Below are 18,863 nucleotides of genomic sequence, written 5' to 3' on the forward strand. Positions count from 1 at the left end.
CAAAGTAATTCTGTAGTGTAGACCAGGGCTCAGTCTTGCACTATTTGTTTACTCAGAAAAGTCAGACTTAATCAAAATTTAGTAACGCAACCTGGTTTGTTTGTTTAGAAGTACTGTCTCAACAGTCAATTTGAAGGAACTGTTGCTATAGTGGATATGACCAATAGTCTGTCTGATCCTGTCTTCTGTCTCTAACCGTGGTTATTGCTATATGCTTCAGAAGAAGTTTATTCTTAACTCCTATCAGTTAGTAAGTGATTGAGGCCATCGGTCATGTGGGTCAATGTCCCTTGCACATTTTCATTCTTTCTGATGTAACTGTGGATGTTCTTGTTCACATAAATGTCTAATCCTGTTGCCCTCAATAATACTGTATGTCAGTGAGTTCCGCAGGTTAAATTATATAGATACTCATGCAGTATTTACTGTGTAGACAAAGAGGGTTTAAATTTCCAGGGCTGTCAAACTGGCACATTTTACCAGCAGTACTTTGTTCAAACAAATCCTTTTCTTAGAAATAACCAGTGTATGTCGAAAAGAAAATAGAACTGATTTTTGAACCTCATTCCATGGTATATTAGTTGGTGCTACAGAGATATGGTGAGTTAAAATAAATTGTTCTCCATAAAATTAGCACTTTATGTTCAAAGAATGTAAAGAAGGTTGAGACCGCCAACATAGTGCTGTAAAACTAACAAATAGTCATGTAAGAAAATTTGACACCAAAGATGATAACGAAAGCTACAGTATGTACAGGAGCTAAAAACAGAATTGCTTCAATTTAATATCTAAACAGGGTTCACCATATCTCTAGTACATAGTTTATATAAATAAGTAAAATTTTGTAACAACTTTACACACAGGGACAGGAATTCCGGGGAGGGATAGCTCAGTGGTTTGAGCATTGGCCTGCTAAACCCAGGGTTGTGAGTTTAATCCTTGAGGGGGCCACTTAGGGATCTGGGGCAAAATCAGTACTTGGTCCTGCTAGTGAAGGCAGGGGGCTGGACTCAGTGACCTTTCAGGGTCCCTTCCAGTTCTAGGAGATAGGTATATCTCCATATATTATTATTATTTATTATTTTTTAAATTAATATTACAATTGTGCGGCTAAAACAACACTGGAAACTATAAGACGTATGTTCTTTCATTTGAAGAAAAATCATTTATATCAATAACCGGGGAACTTGTTAGAGAAAATTTGTCCTTCTGTGAAGATAGTCCCACCCCAAGATATGGTTTATGTTAGTAGTCCATGTGTTTTACACCTAATTTTCTCAGCTGTCACTTAAGGGGCCCTGTTGACTTTAAAATTTGCCTATCTGTTTTCCAACTAAAATGCATCCATCTCAGCTATATACAGAGAAATTGTACTGAGCATACTTAAAAAAAAATTATGTGACTTGCACTAGTCATTTATCTACTGCATTTCTGTCTAACAAAAATTGTTTCTTGAAGGGCACAAAAAAAACCATGTCAGATTAGGGCTCAATTTAAATCTTCCTATTTTGTCAACACTCAGTTGCTCAAAAATAGATTTAGCATCCTTTGAATGTATATATACGTTTTAAGCCTTACACCTGGTTTTAAATCGATCCAACTTTAACTACAGCTAGGCTTTACAGAATTAAGTTTTTTTTTTTTTTTAATTTAGACATGTAATATCAATGTTTAGTTTTAAACATTTTAAAAATATGTATTGATAAAAATTCATATTTTCAGGAAATTATGGGGTGTATTTCAGGCAATCGGTGGTGTCAAAATAATTATTTAATGACAGACATTGATATTTAAAATGTTAAAGCTTTGTAACTGTTAACACAAAGTGTCAACATCACATGTTAAAATATACAAAGTATCTATTCTTAAACTCTTAAATTGTCAAGCAACATTTTTCTTACTTTGCTTATTTGTAAATTTCCATTATTGAATGAAATATTTTTTTCATTGGGTTATGTGTGTACAGTGAAATCGACCGTTTCCAACATTTCCAATATAGTCTAATTCTTCGGAGCCTAATAATAATAGCAGGTGTAAATTTTAATAAAGAATTAGGAGTTTCTAGAAAAGTTTCCACCTGCTTTCTGAGGCTTACTACATCAGATCTTAAGCTTTTATCAGTATAATTGGGTTATTTACAGCTCATCTCATGAAATGTTATTTGTTTTGTTAGGTGAGGCCATTCATATTCATAAAATATTGTAGGCTTTGTCTATTCAATGGCTGAAGCCATGTTAGATTTCCCTGTACTGTTTTACAGCTGTTATATGCTTAGGTGACTGACGCAATCAGCTTGGGACTGCTGGGGGAAGCTTTGTCCACACTGGACAAGGAAGTCAGTGAGCATATTTAAACTTGGTTATTGCTTGCATGGTTTCACCACTTCGTAGACATAGCCACGATAGTTTCCTTGTAACTGAATACCTTTTATAAAATACATGTATGATATGCAGTTACACAAGGAAGTTTCTGAACAAGATACATTCTTACAATTTCTTTAGTTTTAAACTTAACTAAATTGGTGGTAAATTCAACTCTATCTAAAGTCCACTTGAGCATTTGGTAATAGATGATAAAAACCGTCTGGGAAGGTGTATTAGGAGTATTAAGAACAAAACAAATAGGTAAAGGTATTTAAATAAAGGAATGGGTGTATAAATTGCCTAAATTGGAATGCTTAAAAAAGGTAAGTACACATTGGTCTTGAGGTTTTTAAAAAGTCCTTTTTTGGTTCTGCTTTTGTCTGTTACAGTGTTGATTCAGGACCAGATTCCGCAAGGACTTAAATGTTTACAGGATCAGGCCTTAGACTGTAAGCTTTCTGGCATAGGAGACGTGGCTTACACATTGGTGCTATAAAACTAATGTGACCTCCCCTTCCTTTCTGTTCTTGTTTTGTGATCCTGTGGACCCATTATTTCTCCCGTGAACAACTTGCTAATGTCTGATCTCTCTCCTGTCTGTCCAGATCATCTCTCGTCTCATACTAAGATTGTATGCTCCTTGGGCAGGGGCTATCTTTTTGTTTTGTTTTTGTACAGAGCCTATCACAGGGGGATTCGGGTCCATGACTAGGGCTTCTATGTGCTATGGTAGTACAAATAATAAGACGCAAATCCAGGAAAAGTGTGTAGTGAAGGAGACACAGAAAAGGGACAGTTGGCCTATGTAGTAGATGCCAGGTGGAAAAAGCTTGCCAGTGTGTGCCTGTTATTAGAAGAAAGTTATCTTTTGTGAACAAAACTGACTGAAGGGACTAGACTGTCTGGGTTGCTTTTTATTTCCTCACAGGGTAGAGGTCCAATGGATTTTTTTCTGTAAGATTTGGAGTGACAGCGACGAACAGGAAGCAGTTCTGTAGTCTTTGCTTTGGGTTTTAGCTGACTGAGAGACCTGATTGTCTCTGCTGTTTGGTGAAAGGTCTTGAACGGAAGAAAGGGTGTGGGGGAAAAAAAAATCTATCTAATACTGAGCTAATTAACTCGAAGGAGGGGCTGGCAATAAAGGTGGTTGGAGAAGCTTGCAAATATGAGAAGTCTGTTCATGAAGGAGGTCCCTCCATGGAACAGATATAGGGTTATATGCCCTATGGGGTAAGGAAGGAAGGAAGGACAGGCTTATGTTCAGTGTACAGGACTGGGAGTCAGGAAGTCTGGGTCTATTTCTGTATCTTTCTTAGATTTCATATGTGACTTTAAGGAAGTCACTCAACCCCTCTGTACATCAGTTTTCCCATCTGTAAAATGGAGCCCCTTTTCCACCTCACTAGGGACAAAAAACTGTTTGTAGGACACTTTGTATTTCTACAGTGCCTTATATTTGAGCCTCAAAGTTTTATTCTTACATAAAGAATACCATTCATACTGGACAAATGGCTATATTGAAGAAAAAGGCCCTGTATGACTTATTACACTGAAAATTAAGTGGGTTAATATGGAAATTTTAAAGTGAATATTAAGGTTGGAGAAAAAAAAACTTTGAGCCTTTGTTTAAGATTTAAATCATGTAACTTAAACTTGTCCTTACCAATTTTACCTTACAATTTCTGCAATTCACATGGGATGTAAGTGTTAGAACGTGAGAGAGAGAGAGAAAAGTGAACAATATGTAAAACTGGCAGATGTCATTATCCAGCAGTAGTAATCCAGTTCTGTAAAACAGTGTGAAGTTTGGATAATATATTCATAAATGTACAGATTCCAATGCCAGAAGGAACCACTGTTCTCATGTAGTCTGACTTCCTCTAAAACACAGGCCATAGAACTTCCCCAAAATAATTGTTAGAATATCTTTTATAAAAAAAAAAAAAAAATCCATCCTGATTTAAAAATTGTTAGTGATGGAGAATCCACTTTGGTAAATTGTTGCAATGGTTAATTACTCTCGCTGTTAAAAATTTACAACCTATTTCCAGCCTGCATTTATCTAGCTTCAACTTCCAGTCATTGGATCATGTTATACCTTTCTCTGCTAGGTTCAAGAGCCCATCGTTAAATATTTGTTCCCCAGTAGATACTTGTAGACTGTAATCAAGTCATCCCTTAACCTTCTCTTTGTTAAATTAAATAGAATGAGCTCTTTGAACCTATCATTATAAGGCATATTTTCTAATCCTTTAATCATTCTCATAGCTCTTCTTTGAACTCTCTTCAATTTATCAACCTCTTTCTTTAATTGTAGGCACCAGAACTGGACACAGTATTCCAGCAGTGGTCGCACCAGTGCCAAATAGAGAAGTAAAATAATCTCCCTAGTCCTACTCGGGATTCCCCTATTTATGCATTCAAGGATTGCATTAGCTCTTTTGGCCACAGTGGCACACTGGAGCTCATGTTCAGCTGATTATCCGCCATCCTCCCCCAAATATTTTTCATTCACTGCTTCTGAGGATGGAGTCCCCCATCCCAGGGTTTTGGAGCGGAGCTGGAGCGCGGAGCAGTGGAGCTGCAGGTTTTTGCCTGGAGCTGGAGCACAACTCCAAAGCCCTGCCCCATCTTGCAAGTATGGTCTAGATTCTTTGTTCCTAGATGTATACATTTAGCCATATTAAAACACATATTTGTTTGCCTCAGTCCAGTTTCTCAAGCAATCCAGATTGCTCTGTATCAGTGGTCTGTCCTCTTCATTATTTACCACTCCCCCAATTTGCATCATCTGCAAACTTTATCAGTAATGACTTTTTCCTCCAGGTCATTGATAAAAATGATAAATAGTGTAGGGCTAAGAACCGATCCCTGTGGGTCCCTATTAGAAACACAACCACTCAATGATGACTCCTCATTTACAGTTATATTTTTAGACCTATCAGGTAGCCAGTTTTTAATCCATTGAATGTGTGCCATGTTAATTTTATATCACTCTAGTTTTTTAATTGAAATGTCATGTGAGCCCTTTTGGGATTAGTGAATGCTGTTTCAAATACGTTTGCAACCTGTTGAGTTAAATATTGAAAGCTACCAAATGATGATTTTTTGTTTCTGAACAACAAGTGCGTGTGTTATCAAGCAGAAATAGACAGTTTTCATGCAAACAACTTAAAGAAAACATGTTTATTCATTATTTCTTAACTTTATCTGTATAATGTCTTTTCCATTTGTGCTGTAGTAGAGAGAACTCTTGGTAAATCATTTTTAAACTCAATCTGATTAATTTAAAAATGAACATTTAGTCAAATGGAAATTGTGACTGTATGGCAAAGTATACACTCAAAAACACTTCTACCGTTGAATATCAAGATATGGTCAAGGTAATGACAAATGTAATTTTATTATTTCCATTTATAATACTCTAGAGTGCTTGCTTGCACTGTTAGGTTTGAGGGAACTTCATATGTTTGTATTCTATATAGCAGACATCATATTTTTCTGTTAATTCTTCTAAATTAAATGGAAGTTAACATGGCTCTTATTGAAAACAAAGCTTTTGCTTATGTTATGTGAATCATCAAAATTTGTCAGCACAGCTCTGGGTAGAATGTTTGTTAATTATTGCTTGAAAACCAGCAGAGGGAACTCCTGTAAGGTTTCGGATTACACTATAGCAATTCTAGGGCAGCAAATTTTGGACCTGGGACCCTTAGTGAAATATTGAGAAGTGAGCTATCCAATCAAGAAAAAAAAAAGTTAGAAAAGTCACACTTTTGTATACTCAATTATGATTTTTTTTTTAATATTGCAAAAGCAACACTTTTCCTTCTTTCCAGTAGTGAATTTTGGCATACCTATTTACATACTGACAACCACTGTTCAAGAGTCCCTAGCTTGAAGATGTAGGATCTAAAATGTTACAATGTGTAGATTTCAGGGCACATAGTCTTTGAATCTGCTATTTTTATCACATTAATATTTTTGATCTTTTTGCTGGATCCATGCAAAGTTATTCTTAGTTGAATTTGGCAGGCAGTCATTTTATAGACACTGGGGTTCAGTGGATTAATAGAGTCTCATCTCTAAAGACTGGGATTTGGACTTAATCATAGAATCCTAAGACTGGAAGAGACCTCAAGAGGTCAGCTAGTCCCGTCCCCTGCACTCATGGCAGGACTAAGTATTACCTAGACCATTCTTGACGGGTGTTTGTCTAACCTGCTCTTAAAAATCTCCGATGATGGAGATTCTACAACCTCCCTAGGCAATTTATTCCAGTGCTTAACCACCCTGACAGTTAGGAAGTTTTTCCTAATGTCCAACCTAAACCTCCCTTGCTGCAATTTAAGCCCATTGCTTCTTGGTCCTATTTTCAGAGGTTAATGAGAAAATTTTTTCTCCTTCCTTGTAACAACCTTTTACATACTTGAAAACTATTATGTCCCCTCTGTCTTCTCTTTTCCAGACTAAACAAACCCAATTTTTTCAATCTTCCCTCATAGACCAATCTTCTAGACCTTTAATCATTTTTGTCGCTCTTCTCTGGACTCTCTCCAATTTGTCCACATCCTTCCTGAAATGTGGTGGCCAGAACTGGACACAGTACTCCAGTTGAGGGCTAATCAAGAAGAATTACTTCTTGTGTTTTGTTTATAACACTCCTGCTAATACATCCCAGAATGATGTTAGCTATTTTTGCAACAGCGTTACACTGTTGACTCATATTTAGCCTGTGGTCCACTATGATTCCCAGATCCCTTTCCACAATACTCCTTCCTAGGCAGTCATTTCCTATTTTGTACGTGTGCAACTGATTGTTCCTTCCTAAGTGAAGTACTTTGCATTTGTCCTTATTGAATTTCATCCTATTTACTTCAGACCATTTCTCCAGTTTGTCTAGATCATTTTGAATTATAATCCTATCCTCCAAAGTACTTGCAACCCCTCTCAGCTTGGTATCGTCTACAAACTTTATAAGTGTACTCTCTATGCCATTATCTAAATCACTGATGAAGATATTTAACAGAACTGGACCCAGAACTGATCCCTCTGGGACACCACTTGTTATGCCCTCCCAGCATGACTGTTTATCACTGATAACACTGGTCTACAATTTTTGAGAAGTCGTCTGCTTCAGAGATAAAATGTGCTATTTATTATGTATTTTGATGTGCTGAATTCAAATATGACAATTAAAACAACTGATTGGCTACTGTTTCTAAGATATTTAAGTTTTTACATTTTATGTCTATGTATATTGTGTAGATAGTAGAGTTTTAATCATAAATTGTAAACCTAGGTCTTTTCATGTGTTTATGGTTGCTTTACATGATAATATTTCACCTGTCCTGTTTATGTAACACTTTAAAAATCAGCCAAAGGGTTATATACATAAAATTTATTATGAAACAAAAGGCAAAAAGCTATTATGTACATAGTTTAGTCCTATTCAGTGTCTACTCGGCGCTTCTTGGCTTGTCTCTTGTATTCATTAAATGGAGCATCTCTTGTCACTGTCCAGCAATAGTCTGCAAACATTGATGGGCTCCATTTGCCCTGATAGCGTTTCTCCATTGTTGCAATGTCCTCGTGAAATCGCTCGCTGTACTCGTCGCTCACTGCTCCGCAGTTCAGTGGGAAAAAAAAAATCTAGATGAGAGTGCAAAAAATGTATCTTTAGTGACATGTTGCAACCAAGGCTTTTGTATGCCTTGAGGAGGTTTTCCACCAACAACCTGTAGTTGTCTGCCTTGTTGTTTCCAAGAAAATTTATTGCCACTAACTGGAAGGCTTTCCATGCCGTCTTTTCCTTGCCACACAGTGCATGGTCAAATGCATCATCATCTCGAAGAAGTTCACGAATCTGAGGACCAGCAAAGACACCTTCCTTTATCTTAGCTTCACTTAACCTTGGAAATTTTCCACGGAGGTACTTGAAAGCTGCTTGTGTTTTGTCAATGGCCTTGACAAAGTTCTTCATCAGACCCAGCTTGATGTGTAAGGGTGGTAACAAAATATTCCTTGATTCAACAAGTGGTGGATGCTGAACACTTTTCCTCCCAGGCTCCAATGACTGTCGGAGTGGCCAATCTTTCTTGATGTAGTGGGAATCTCTTGCACGACTATCCCATTCGCAGAGAAAACAGCAGTACTTTGTGTATCCAGTCGGCAGACGAAGCAAGAGAGCAACAACCTTCAAATTGCCACAAAACTGCCACTGATGTTGGTCATAGTTTATGCACCTCAAAAGTTGTTTCATGTTGTCATAGGTTTCCTTCATATGGACTGCATGACCAACTGGAATTGATGGCAAAACATTGCCATTATGCAGTAAAACAGCTTTAAGACTCGTCTTCGATGAATCAATGAACAGTCTCCACTCATCTGGATCGTGAACGATGTTGAGGGCTGCCATCACACCATCGATGTTGTTGCAGGCTACAAGATCACCTTCCATGAAGAAGAATGGGACAAGATCCATTTGACGGTCATGGAACATGGAAACCCTAACATCACCTGCCAGGAGATTCCACTGTTGTAGTCTGGAGCCCAACAGCTCTGCCTTACTCTTGGGTAGTTCCAAATCCCTGACAAGGTCATTCAGTTCACCTTGTGTTATGAGGTGTGGTTCAGAGGAGGAGGATGGGGGAAAATGTGGGTCCTGTGACATTGATGGTTCAGGACCAGAAGTTTCATCCTCTTCCTCGTCTGACTCAAGTGAGAATGATTCTGGTGCATCAGGAACCGGCAGTCCTTCTCCGTGGGGTACTGGGCGTATAGCTGATGGAATGTTTGGATAATGCACAGTCCACTTTTTCTTCTTTGACACACCTTTCCCAACTGGAGGCACTATGCAGAAGTAACAATTGCTGGTATGATCTGTTGGCTCTCTCCAAATCATTGGCACTGCAAAAGGCATAGATTTCCTTTTCCTGTTCAACCACTGGCGAAGATTTGTTGCACAAGTGTTGCAGCATATGTGTGGGGCCCACCTCTTGTCCTGATCTCCAATTTTGCAGCCAAAATAAAGGTGATAGGCTTTCTTAACCATAGTGGTTATACTGCGCTTTTGTGATGCAAAAGTCACTTCACCACAAACATAGCAGAAGTTATCTGCACTGTTCACACAAGTACGAGGCATCTCTGCTCACTTTGGCTAAACAGAAATGTGTCCCTTTGCAAAATCAAACACTGACAAATAAGAGAGCACGACCCTGTATGATTTCTAGAGCTGATATAGGGCAATTTGTTCAGCAGAGTAATGTAGGCTTCATTATGATTGCATCATCCATGACTTCTAGGAATAACAGGATGCAATTCATATCATGTATGACGCAATACCAGCTTCAGATTGCATCATTCATTGTTTTGCCTAAAAATCAAGTACTGTCCAAACCCAGTCATAGATTTATTCATAGATCCAGTCAAAGATGTATTTTAGTCATTTCTGGTTTAAATTGAGATCCCTTCCCTTTATAACTCACTTATCCTCCGCCATTCCCAAGTCAAGGGTCGTATATACTGACCCAATAGCATATCTTGAAAACTAGAGCCAATCAACAATTTTAAGCATCATTTTCGTTCTCAGTGACCCAGAATTAGTAAAGTTTGACTACATTTATTTCAGAAGCATTTTGGCTGTAGAGCAGTGTAACTACTCTCTGGGAACAGTTTTCCAACCAGTTTTGCACCCATCTGATAGTAGCTCCATTTAGGTTGGATTTTCCTAGTTTGTTTGAGACAGTCATGCGAGACAGTATCAAAAGCTTTACTAAAGTCAAGATATACCACGTCTACTGGTTTTCCCCCCCATCCACAAGGCTTGTTACCCTGCCAAAGAAAGCTATCAGGTTAGTTTGACAAGATTTGTTCTTGACATATCCATGCTGACTGTTACTTATCACCTTATTATCTTCTAGATGTTTGCAAATGGATTGCTTAATTATTTGCTCCATTATTTTTCTGGGTCCAGAAGTTAAGCTGACTGGCCTGTAATTCCCTGGGTTGTCCTTACTTCCCTTTTTATAGATTGGCACTGTATTTGCCCTTTTCCAGTCTTCTGGAATCTCACCCGTCTTCTGTAACTTTTCAAAGATAATTGCTAATGGCTCAGATATCTCCTCAGTCAGCTCCTTGAGTATTGTAGGATGCATTTCATCAGGTCCTGGTGACTTGAAGACATCTAATTTGTATAAGTAATTTTTAAGTTGTTCTTTCCCTATTTTAGCCTCTTCTGATCCTACCTCATTTCCACTGGCGTTCACTATGTTAGACGCGCAATCACCACCAACCTTCTTGGTGAAAACCAAAACAAAGTCATTAAGCACCTTTGCCATTTCAACATTTTATGTTATTGTTCTCCCCCCATCATTGAGTAATGGGCCTACCCTGTTCTTCGTCTTCCTCTTGCTTCTAATGTGTTTGTAAAATGTTTTCTTGTTACCCTTTATATCTCTAGCTAATAATAACTTCTTATTTTCTTTTTTTGTATTGCAACTCATCATTCTGGCCTGCCTACAAATCTAAGCTTGAGAAATATTGTTTAATGGAAAATACCACTGTGTATTTGTAAAAGATTGGGGCTTATCTTAAAGCTCCCTTCTCCTACTGGACCAGGTTTTATTCTTGCTGCGCCAGCTCACTCCCTGAGTTAGTTCTATCAGAGCTCTCCCACAGAATCCAGGGAAGCAATTTTCAGCAGGGTTTGTTCTTTTATTTTAAGCCTTCTAACAAAACAAATCAAAACCTCATAGACGCTTCCCTCAAAGTCTGTGCAGGCCAACTAGTCCCTTCCTCCAAATCTCTTCCTCACGCCAGTAACCTCAGCAACCCAAAACTTCCTGGCTCTTATCTCAGCGCCTCAGTAACAAAGCACTTCACGCAGTCTCCCTTCTGTCCATTTGGTTTCTGGAGCAATTTCTCTCTGCTGTCACTCCAGTAGCAGTCCATTGGGAACACAGCCCATGTGTTGCAGTCTCCCCTTCCATTTTCTGCTGCTGTCTTTTGTAAGGATCAGCTAATTAAGTTCCAACTCTCTTCTCAGGTATAGTAGGAGGGGCTAATCATCCAGCTGCACTCCTCTGACCCAAGAGGAATGGTATCCCTTATACCTTCCCATACTTTTCCCCTCCCCTCTTGAGTGGGTGTTTTGAGGCTCTCACTGCCAAGCATGTAGTCTTTTTTCAGTTCTTGAAAAGAAGCATTCCTATGGTCCTACCCAGGCTGATACTCTTATTTGAAATTGAAAGGGCTGTAGGGCTAAGTACCAACATGAAACACAGGTCTTTCATGGTTTGCCGCCACTTCAGTGCCACATGGTCAGTGACCCAAACAAAGAGTGTTCCAAACACAAGTGGTGTCTGAGTGGCTTTACAGCCCATTGTATGGTCAGGCATTCTTTCTTAATGACATAGTACTGGGTTTCCCCTACTTATGTAAAGGATTAGGGTGCTCTTGTTCATGGAAGGTTTAGAATAGCACTGCACCCATGGTGGTAGATGTCTGGAGAATGCATTCTCAAGAGAAATCAGGTCTGTGCAATACTGGCTTGTTGCATAGAATCAGATTAATTTTCTAAAATGCTTAATCACACTGGGGGTACCACGTGACTTGTTGAGGGTCTGATTTTTTTTCACAAGGTCAGTAAGAGGTGTTGCTAATAAGGCAAAGTCAGGCATAGATCTTCTATAGTACCTTTATAGACCTAGGAAGGCCCAGACCCGCTTTTTAATTCTTGGTATGGAGGTGTTTGCTAGCACCTCAAGTTTGTCCTTTAGGGGTTATACCTTACTGTTCCCCACTAGATTCCCCAAATATTTCATATCCTGTTTTCCCACCCTGGACTTCTTTAGGTTTACTGTTAAATGGGCATCTCCTAGGGCTTGAAGGACTGCTGCTAGGTTCTGGAGGTGGGTGGGCCAGTCCTGACTGTAGACCGCCACATAATCTAGGTATGCTGTAGCATGATGAAAGTGGGGCCATAACACTTGGTCCATCAGCCTTTGAAAGGTGGCTGGACCCTCATGCAAACCAAAGGGCATGGCAACAAAATGGAATAGGTCCACTGAGGTAGAAAAGGTGTTTTTTCCTGGGAGTTGATAGTAAGGGAAATTTGCCAATATGCCTTAGTTAGATCTAATGTTGTGATAAAATGACCAAGATGATTCAGCAGTTCATCAGCTCAAGGCATCAAATATGCATCATAATCAGAAATTACATTTATGTGATGGAAATCTATACAAAATTGGAAGGTCCCATCCAGCTTTGGTACCAAAATCCCTGGACTATGCCAGAGGCCATGAGATTCCTCAATTACTCCCAATCTTAACAATTCCTGTACTTCCTGAACTAACAGGTTTCATGCTTTCTGGGATTTGATATGACTTTCTATTGGGCTTGGCTCCTGGCCCTATGCAGATGTGGAGTGTGATCAAGGAGGTTTGTTCTGTTAGTGAGGAAGACCACTGCCTTGTAAGTTCTTGGGAGGGTGTTTTGTTTGCTTTTTCTGCTTATTAGGCAGCTCTTCCCCAGGTGGCACCTCCTCAATCCCAGTTTTGGCCAGTTTAGGTTGCTGAGGCCCCAGAACCTCTTCTCCCTCCTCCAGATGGATGAAGAGGCTTTTCTGTACCTTCCAGGGTTTTAAGATGTACATGATAAATCTGCCTTTGTTTTCTCTGGTCTGGACAATGAATTTTGTAATCTACTGGTTCTACCCAGTGAAGCACTTCATGCAGGCCCTGCCAGTTGGCCAGGAGCTTGCTGGGAACTCGGTCTTCTAGCTCTAGACCCTTTACTATATTGTCACATTGGGGTCTGCAAGGCCTGAGAGAGGTTAGCTTGGGGAAAGTGGCCCTCAAGCATTCTAATCTTTCCCTCATTTGAATGAGACATTGAAGGACAGTGGCAGAGTGGGTGGGTTTAGCTTACCAAGACTCTCTAACCAAGTCTGACACTCCTCAAGGCTGTTTCCCATCAAGAAGCTTGAAAGGGTGGAAGCCCGTTCAGGCTTGTGGTACCTCTCACACTGCAAACAAAAGATAGGGGAGCAGCTGGTGCCAGTCTTTGGCCTCTGTTCCCATAAGCCTTCAACGTATTCTTGAGGGTCTTACTGAATTGCTCCACCAGACCATCCAGCTGGGGATGATAGATTGTGGTCTGGAGAGGTCATACTTTCAATGGTGCTCAAACTTGCTGGAGCACCTGGGACATGAAATTTGTCCCTTGATCGGTGATGACTTCCAATGGAAGGGCAACCTGGGAAAACACTTGGAGTAGCTATTGCGCTATGTTGGAGGCAAGGTGTTTCATGGGGGGATTGCCTTTGGATATCAAGTGGCATTGTCCACAAGTACCAAAAGTGACTGGGCCTATTATATCAATCCCTACCTATTCAAAAGGGACATGAAAGGGGCCCAGCTCCAACTCTTTGGGGTTACTTTTTGTCAGTTGGGGCACAGTCAGCAGAAATCAGCTACTTCTTTATATATCCCTAGCCAAAAGAATCAGGCCAACAGTTTTTCTTGGGTTTTCACCTTACCTAGGTGTCTTGCCATGGAAGAGTATGGGCTGGCCATAGCAACTCCCACTGATCGGGCTTGGGGACTAGGAGTTCATATCTGGGTTCTTTAATTTGGAGATGTCTCATGGAATTCAAAGCGGGGCAACTGGTGAGATACGTGTTCAGAGGTGACCATCTTGTTGATTGTGCTGAATTGGTTAAAACATTCCCAGAGTTTCTGGTCATCATGTTGAGCTGCCACAATGTCAAAGGTGTAACTCAGGATGCTATTGTCTAGGACGGGAAGGAGCTCTGCAGTGTATGTGGGTAGGGGATAACTTACAGACTGTTGGGGTGTTCCTTCTCTAGGGCCTATCCTTTGGGAAGGTTCTTCTTCAGGCTCCATGGTGTCACCTCTGGCACAGACCTAGGCTCGTCCTCCCTTCTGAGATGACTTTGGCTGTTTCTGTGAGCCTTGGGACCTTCATGAGACTTCAAAAAGATCAGAGTGAACAATGGGGAATAGGTCCCAGGCATCTGGGTGTGGGGGGTTTTTCTTGCATCTTAAGGGTGTCTGAGGTGGAGGGAACAGATTCTCTTCCGAGGAGGGTCCGAAGATGTGTGCAGTTGCGTCCCAGGTTCACTGGCCGGGGTAGGTGATCCTATCTGGAGGTGCCCTATTTGGTCTGCTGCCTGCAAAATTACAGATGCCATTGGATATGTACGGATTTCTCCATGGATGCAGGAAATCTGGACTGATCACTCTCGATCTGTGGCTTTGGGTCAGACTAAGTCCTGTTGAAGTAGAGTTTGTCCATACCACTTCCCCATGTTTGGCCCTATTTTTATTGGGATCATGAAGGGCCTCGGGTCCGAACTCCTAGGCAATTCTGCCTCCGAGAACCTTTTGGTTGTCTCCACTTCCTCCACGGCAGATGTGTTTGAACCTCCATAGGGAGAATGTGCAGCTATTGTTCCAAGATAATATTGGCCATGAGCTCCACCGCCATCTTGGCTTCCAGGTATAGCCATTGGGTAACTAGGTCCTGGAGCTGTTGAGCTACCTCCTGGACGTGTGCCCCATTAAGGAATGACTCCAACCGAAATTTGTTTCAATAAGCCTATAAAGAGAGACCAAGGCAGCCCAGGATGCTCCCCTGCCCCCACATTTCCTGCTGTCCTCTTTTATACTGTAACTAAGTTCCATCTCTCTTCTCAGGTGTGGGTGGGGCTAATCAGCCAGCTGCACTCCTCTGACCCCAGAGGAATGGTATCCCTTATAACTTCACAGAATTATGTTTAAATGTAACATTTATTTCAGTTAAAAGATATTAACAGAATACTGTCAGTCACTTTTCTAGCTAATAACTTGTTAAAATGTATCTTACAGCTAAAGCAGATCAACCAGCGGACAGATATATTTGTTGAATATCATATTCAACAAACGTCACTGGTTTTGTTCAAGTAATAGATTTTCTGAATAATACTCGACCAGTCCTACTTACAGCATCTTATTTTTTGTTACAGTATATCCCTATCTTCAGTCTTTCATTTTTTTTGTTCTGTATTAGATTGTGGTGCACCTTTTACTAAGTTGTCTTGAGTGTCTTCTTCCTCTCTCATTCTTTTTCCATATACTGTGTTCTCTACTGCCTCATTTACAATTTCTGCCTTTCATATTGTTTTCCATTTCTCCCAAAAGCATGGTCACGTCTGTATTTCACCAGTTTATCCCTCCCTCTGTTCTGCTCAGACCAATACATGCACCCCATGTAGGGCTTGGACATTTTACCAGACAGCTAATAGCCAGAGAACTAAATCTACCAGCCACAGAACAATACAAAATAGGGAAGAGGCACTGTATAGGAACAATGAGGACACAACGATGAGGACACACTCTGTCTGCTTTGGGGATGGAAAGCTCTACAAGAGATCAGGAAATGATATAAATTTGAGATCTGGGAAGACTTTCTTCCTTTCCTAGATACCTTCCTGGCACTAGGGAACAATAGGAATCTGGAAAATAGAATAGGGTAATTTCAAGTGAGATGGGAGTTCTTCACACCCTGGAATTCTTCTGCAGGTCTGCAGTTTAGATATTGGGAGACCTTAGTTGCTGCTGATGAAGAAAAGGCAGGCCGAAATGAGCACAGAGAGAGGAGGGAATTGAGACGGGCCCAGGCACGTATTGCGCTGTCTGTTTGCTCATTCTTGCTGAAAAATAACTTGATAAGCATCAGGGAAGAAAAAAATCCCTAAACTTCATAGAAAGTGTTTGTTTGTTTTTTAAATGAGGATTTACTGTTTAAAGGTTGCTGTGTCAGAAATTTGAAAATAACAAAGCTGATAGTATCTCTTTCAATATCAGGTGGCACAGTGCTTCAGGGTAAGGGAATATGCAGTAGGAATAGAAAATGACTGCAGCAGCTGCCACCCTTTAATCTTGAGGGAACATTTTCATTGTTGCAGAATGTAGATTGAGTCTCCTGCTTTGGAAATAGGCAGCCCTTCTTTCACGGTAACATTTCTTTTCAATAAATGTTTCAGTAGCTCCAGGATCTCTGTCGTTTTCTCTTCCGTTGTCACTCCTATTTTTTGGAAGTGTAGAACTTCCCAAGAAATTGTTTCTAGGTTAACCTGGATTCCCAAAATATTAACGTGGGAGGAAATTTCTTAAACTTAAAAAATCCACCAGATAGTTTTAGAAGGTGCTTTGTGTTTTCAGATCCACTTATGTATTCGTTCTCTTTTTAGCACACCAGTCTTGCATGCACTTTATGGAACTGAAATAATGTAATCTAGTTATATTGATGGTGGACATTCTATGAGAAGACCAGATATTGCCTTATTTCTGGCCAACTAGTGGCTCCCTAAAGCCAAAATAGCCCTTAAAAAAACAAACTAAATAATGTGGCTTGATTCTTGTGGAATCTAAATGCACCACCCTGATTATTATGTATTCCCACAGATGCTAAAGATTTGAAAAATGGGAAGTCTCTTTGCCAAACTTAATACAGGTTATACAAATCCCAAAGTAGGGGGTAGTTAAAATCCATGTTAAATTCTAGCTTTAGGTGATGAAGAGTTGTTCTGATTGAGGGCCACATGTAGTTGATTCTACTGATTATATGTAAAGTTTGAGGGGCAATTAGAACCCACAGTCCTTAATTAATACTGGTGTCTTTGTTTTAATAAATGTGCAATTTAAAAAATATAAATATTGAAAAATGACTGTGCATTAGATTCGGTAGCGACAAAGTCCGTGGAGCTGATCTGCAAATTAGTCAACAGATTGGATTCAAAAGGAATGTTCTGTCAACTCCAATTGTTTTTGATTAGTTAGCAGCTTGGATGTGCCTGAAATCAATGAAGCAAGTATGTGGAACATTTATTAGTTTATTAGATTAAAAGTAATGAATTCATTTTTTTTAAAGCCAATTCACCACCCCTCTATCCCTCCAGGAAAAGAAACAAAGCCGCTGTTCTTGCTTTAATCAACAAAATTATGAATACAAAGCTAAGCATGAAACTTCCAATATTTAACCCAAATAAGGCATGCATCTTAACATTACCTAGTAGTCTGAGCCTTAAATCTGAATTTTCACAATTGTATGGCTGTAAGGGCTGGTCTACACTGGGGCGGGGTGGCGGGAGGCAGGGGTGTCGATGTAAGATGCGCAACTTCTGCTACGGGAATAGCGTAGCTGAAGTCGATGTATCTTATTTCGACTTACCTCGGGTCCTCGCGGCATGGGATCGACGGCCGCAGCTCCCCCATCGACTCTGCTACCGCTGCTCGCCTTGGTGAAGTTCTGGGGTCAACGGAAGCGCGTTCAGGGATCGATATATCGCGTCTAGACGAGACGCGATATATCGATCCCCGATAGACTGATTACTACCCGCCAATTCGGCGGGTAGTCTGGACGTACCCTAAGACAGAAGAGTGACCCATCTTTAATGTATGTAGAGGATTTTGCAGCTAGGTATTGTCATATCAACAATTTAACATGTTTAAAACTTTTTTCAAATCCAAACTGATTCTTAGTACCAAATGATGGTGCAGCTAACACCACCAAAGTAGTTTAAACTGTTACATGAGTACGTCTTTATGCAAAACATTGCTGGAAAAAGTTGCACAGTTGACACCTTTCCTTTTGTTGTTGTTCAAGGTATCCATCTCGCATTGAGAAAATAGACTATGAAGAGGGGAAGATGTTGGTCCATTTTGAACGTTGGAGTCATCGCTATGATGAGTGGATTTATTGGGACAGCAATAGATTACGACCCCTGGAAAGACCAGCACTAAGGAAAGAAGGGCTAAAAGATGATGATGAATTTGTTGTAAGTAGCAAGTTAATTTTTTTCTGACTCCTTGCCTAAATTATTTTATTTAGGCCTGGAAGGATTAGATTTTTATCAGTTAATGCCTGCAAACATCAATTTCACCATAAAAACACAAACGGATGAAAACATATTTCCGTCAGTGATAATTAGGGCTGTCGATTAATCGCAGTTAACTCACGTGATTAACTCAAAAATTTATCGCGATTAATCGCAGTTTTAATCTCACTGTTAAACAATAGAATACCAATTGAAATTTATTAAATATTTTGGATGTTTTTCTACATATTCATACATATTGTATTCTGTGTAGTAACTTAAATCAAAGTGTATATTATTTTTGATTACAAATATTTGCACTGTAAAAATGATAAAAGAAATAGTATTTTTCAATTCACCTCAAACAAGTACTGTAGTGCAATCTCTTTGTTGTGAAAGTGCAACTTACAAATATAGATTATTTTTTTTAGGTTACGTAACTGCACTGAAAAACAAAACAATGTAAAACTTCAGAGTCTACAGGTCCATTCAGTCCTACTTCTCGTTCAGCCAATCACTAAGACAAACAAGTTTGTTTACATTTCCAGGAGATAATGTTGCCCTCTTCTTATTTACAATGTCACTAGAAAGTGAAAACAGGCATTTGCATGGCATTGCAA

The 18,863-nt window shown here is 39.8% G+C and overlaps 1 protein-coding gene across 12 annotated transcripts in view; it reads left to right on the forward strand.

Annotated features, from left to right (window-relative positions):
- PHF20L1 (PHD finger protein 20 like 1) overlaps nt 1-18,863 on the forward strand; it is an 81,264-nt gene that overhangs the window by 2,782 nt on the left and 59,619 nt on the right. For all 12 annotated transcript variants that reach the window (XM_026646581.1, XM_026646575.1, XM_026646587.1 and 9 more), the window contains exon 3: nt 18,033-18,204. In XM_026646581.1, the coding sequence (XP_026502366.1) occupies nt 18,033-18,204 (172 nt within the window). The remainder of the gene's footprint in view (nt 1-18,032; nt 18,205-18,863) is intronic.

Source organism: Terrapene carolina, unplaced genomic scaffold, assembly GCF_002925995.2.
Source record: "Terrapene carolina triunguis isolate 2854851 unplaced genomic scaffold, T_m_triunguis-2.0 Scaffold58, whole genome shotgun sequence".
NCBI classification, from domain to species: Eukaryota; Metazoa; Chordata; order Testudines; family Emydidae; genus Terrapene; species Terrapene triunguis.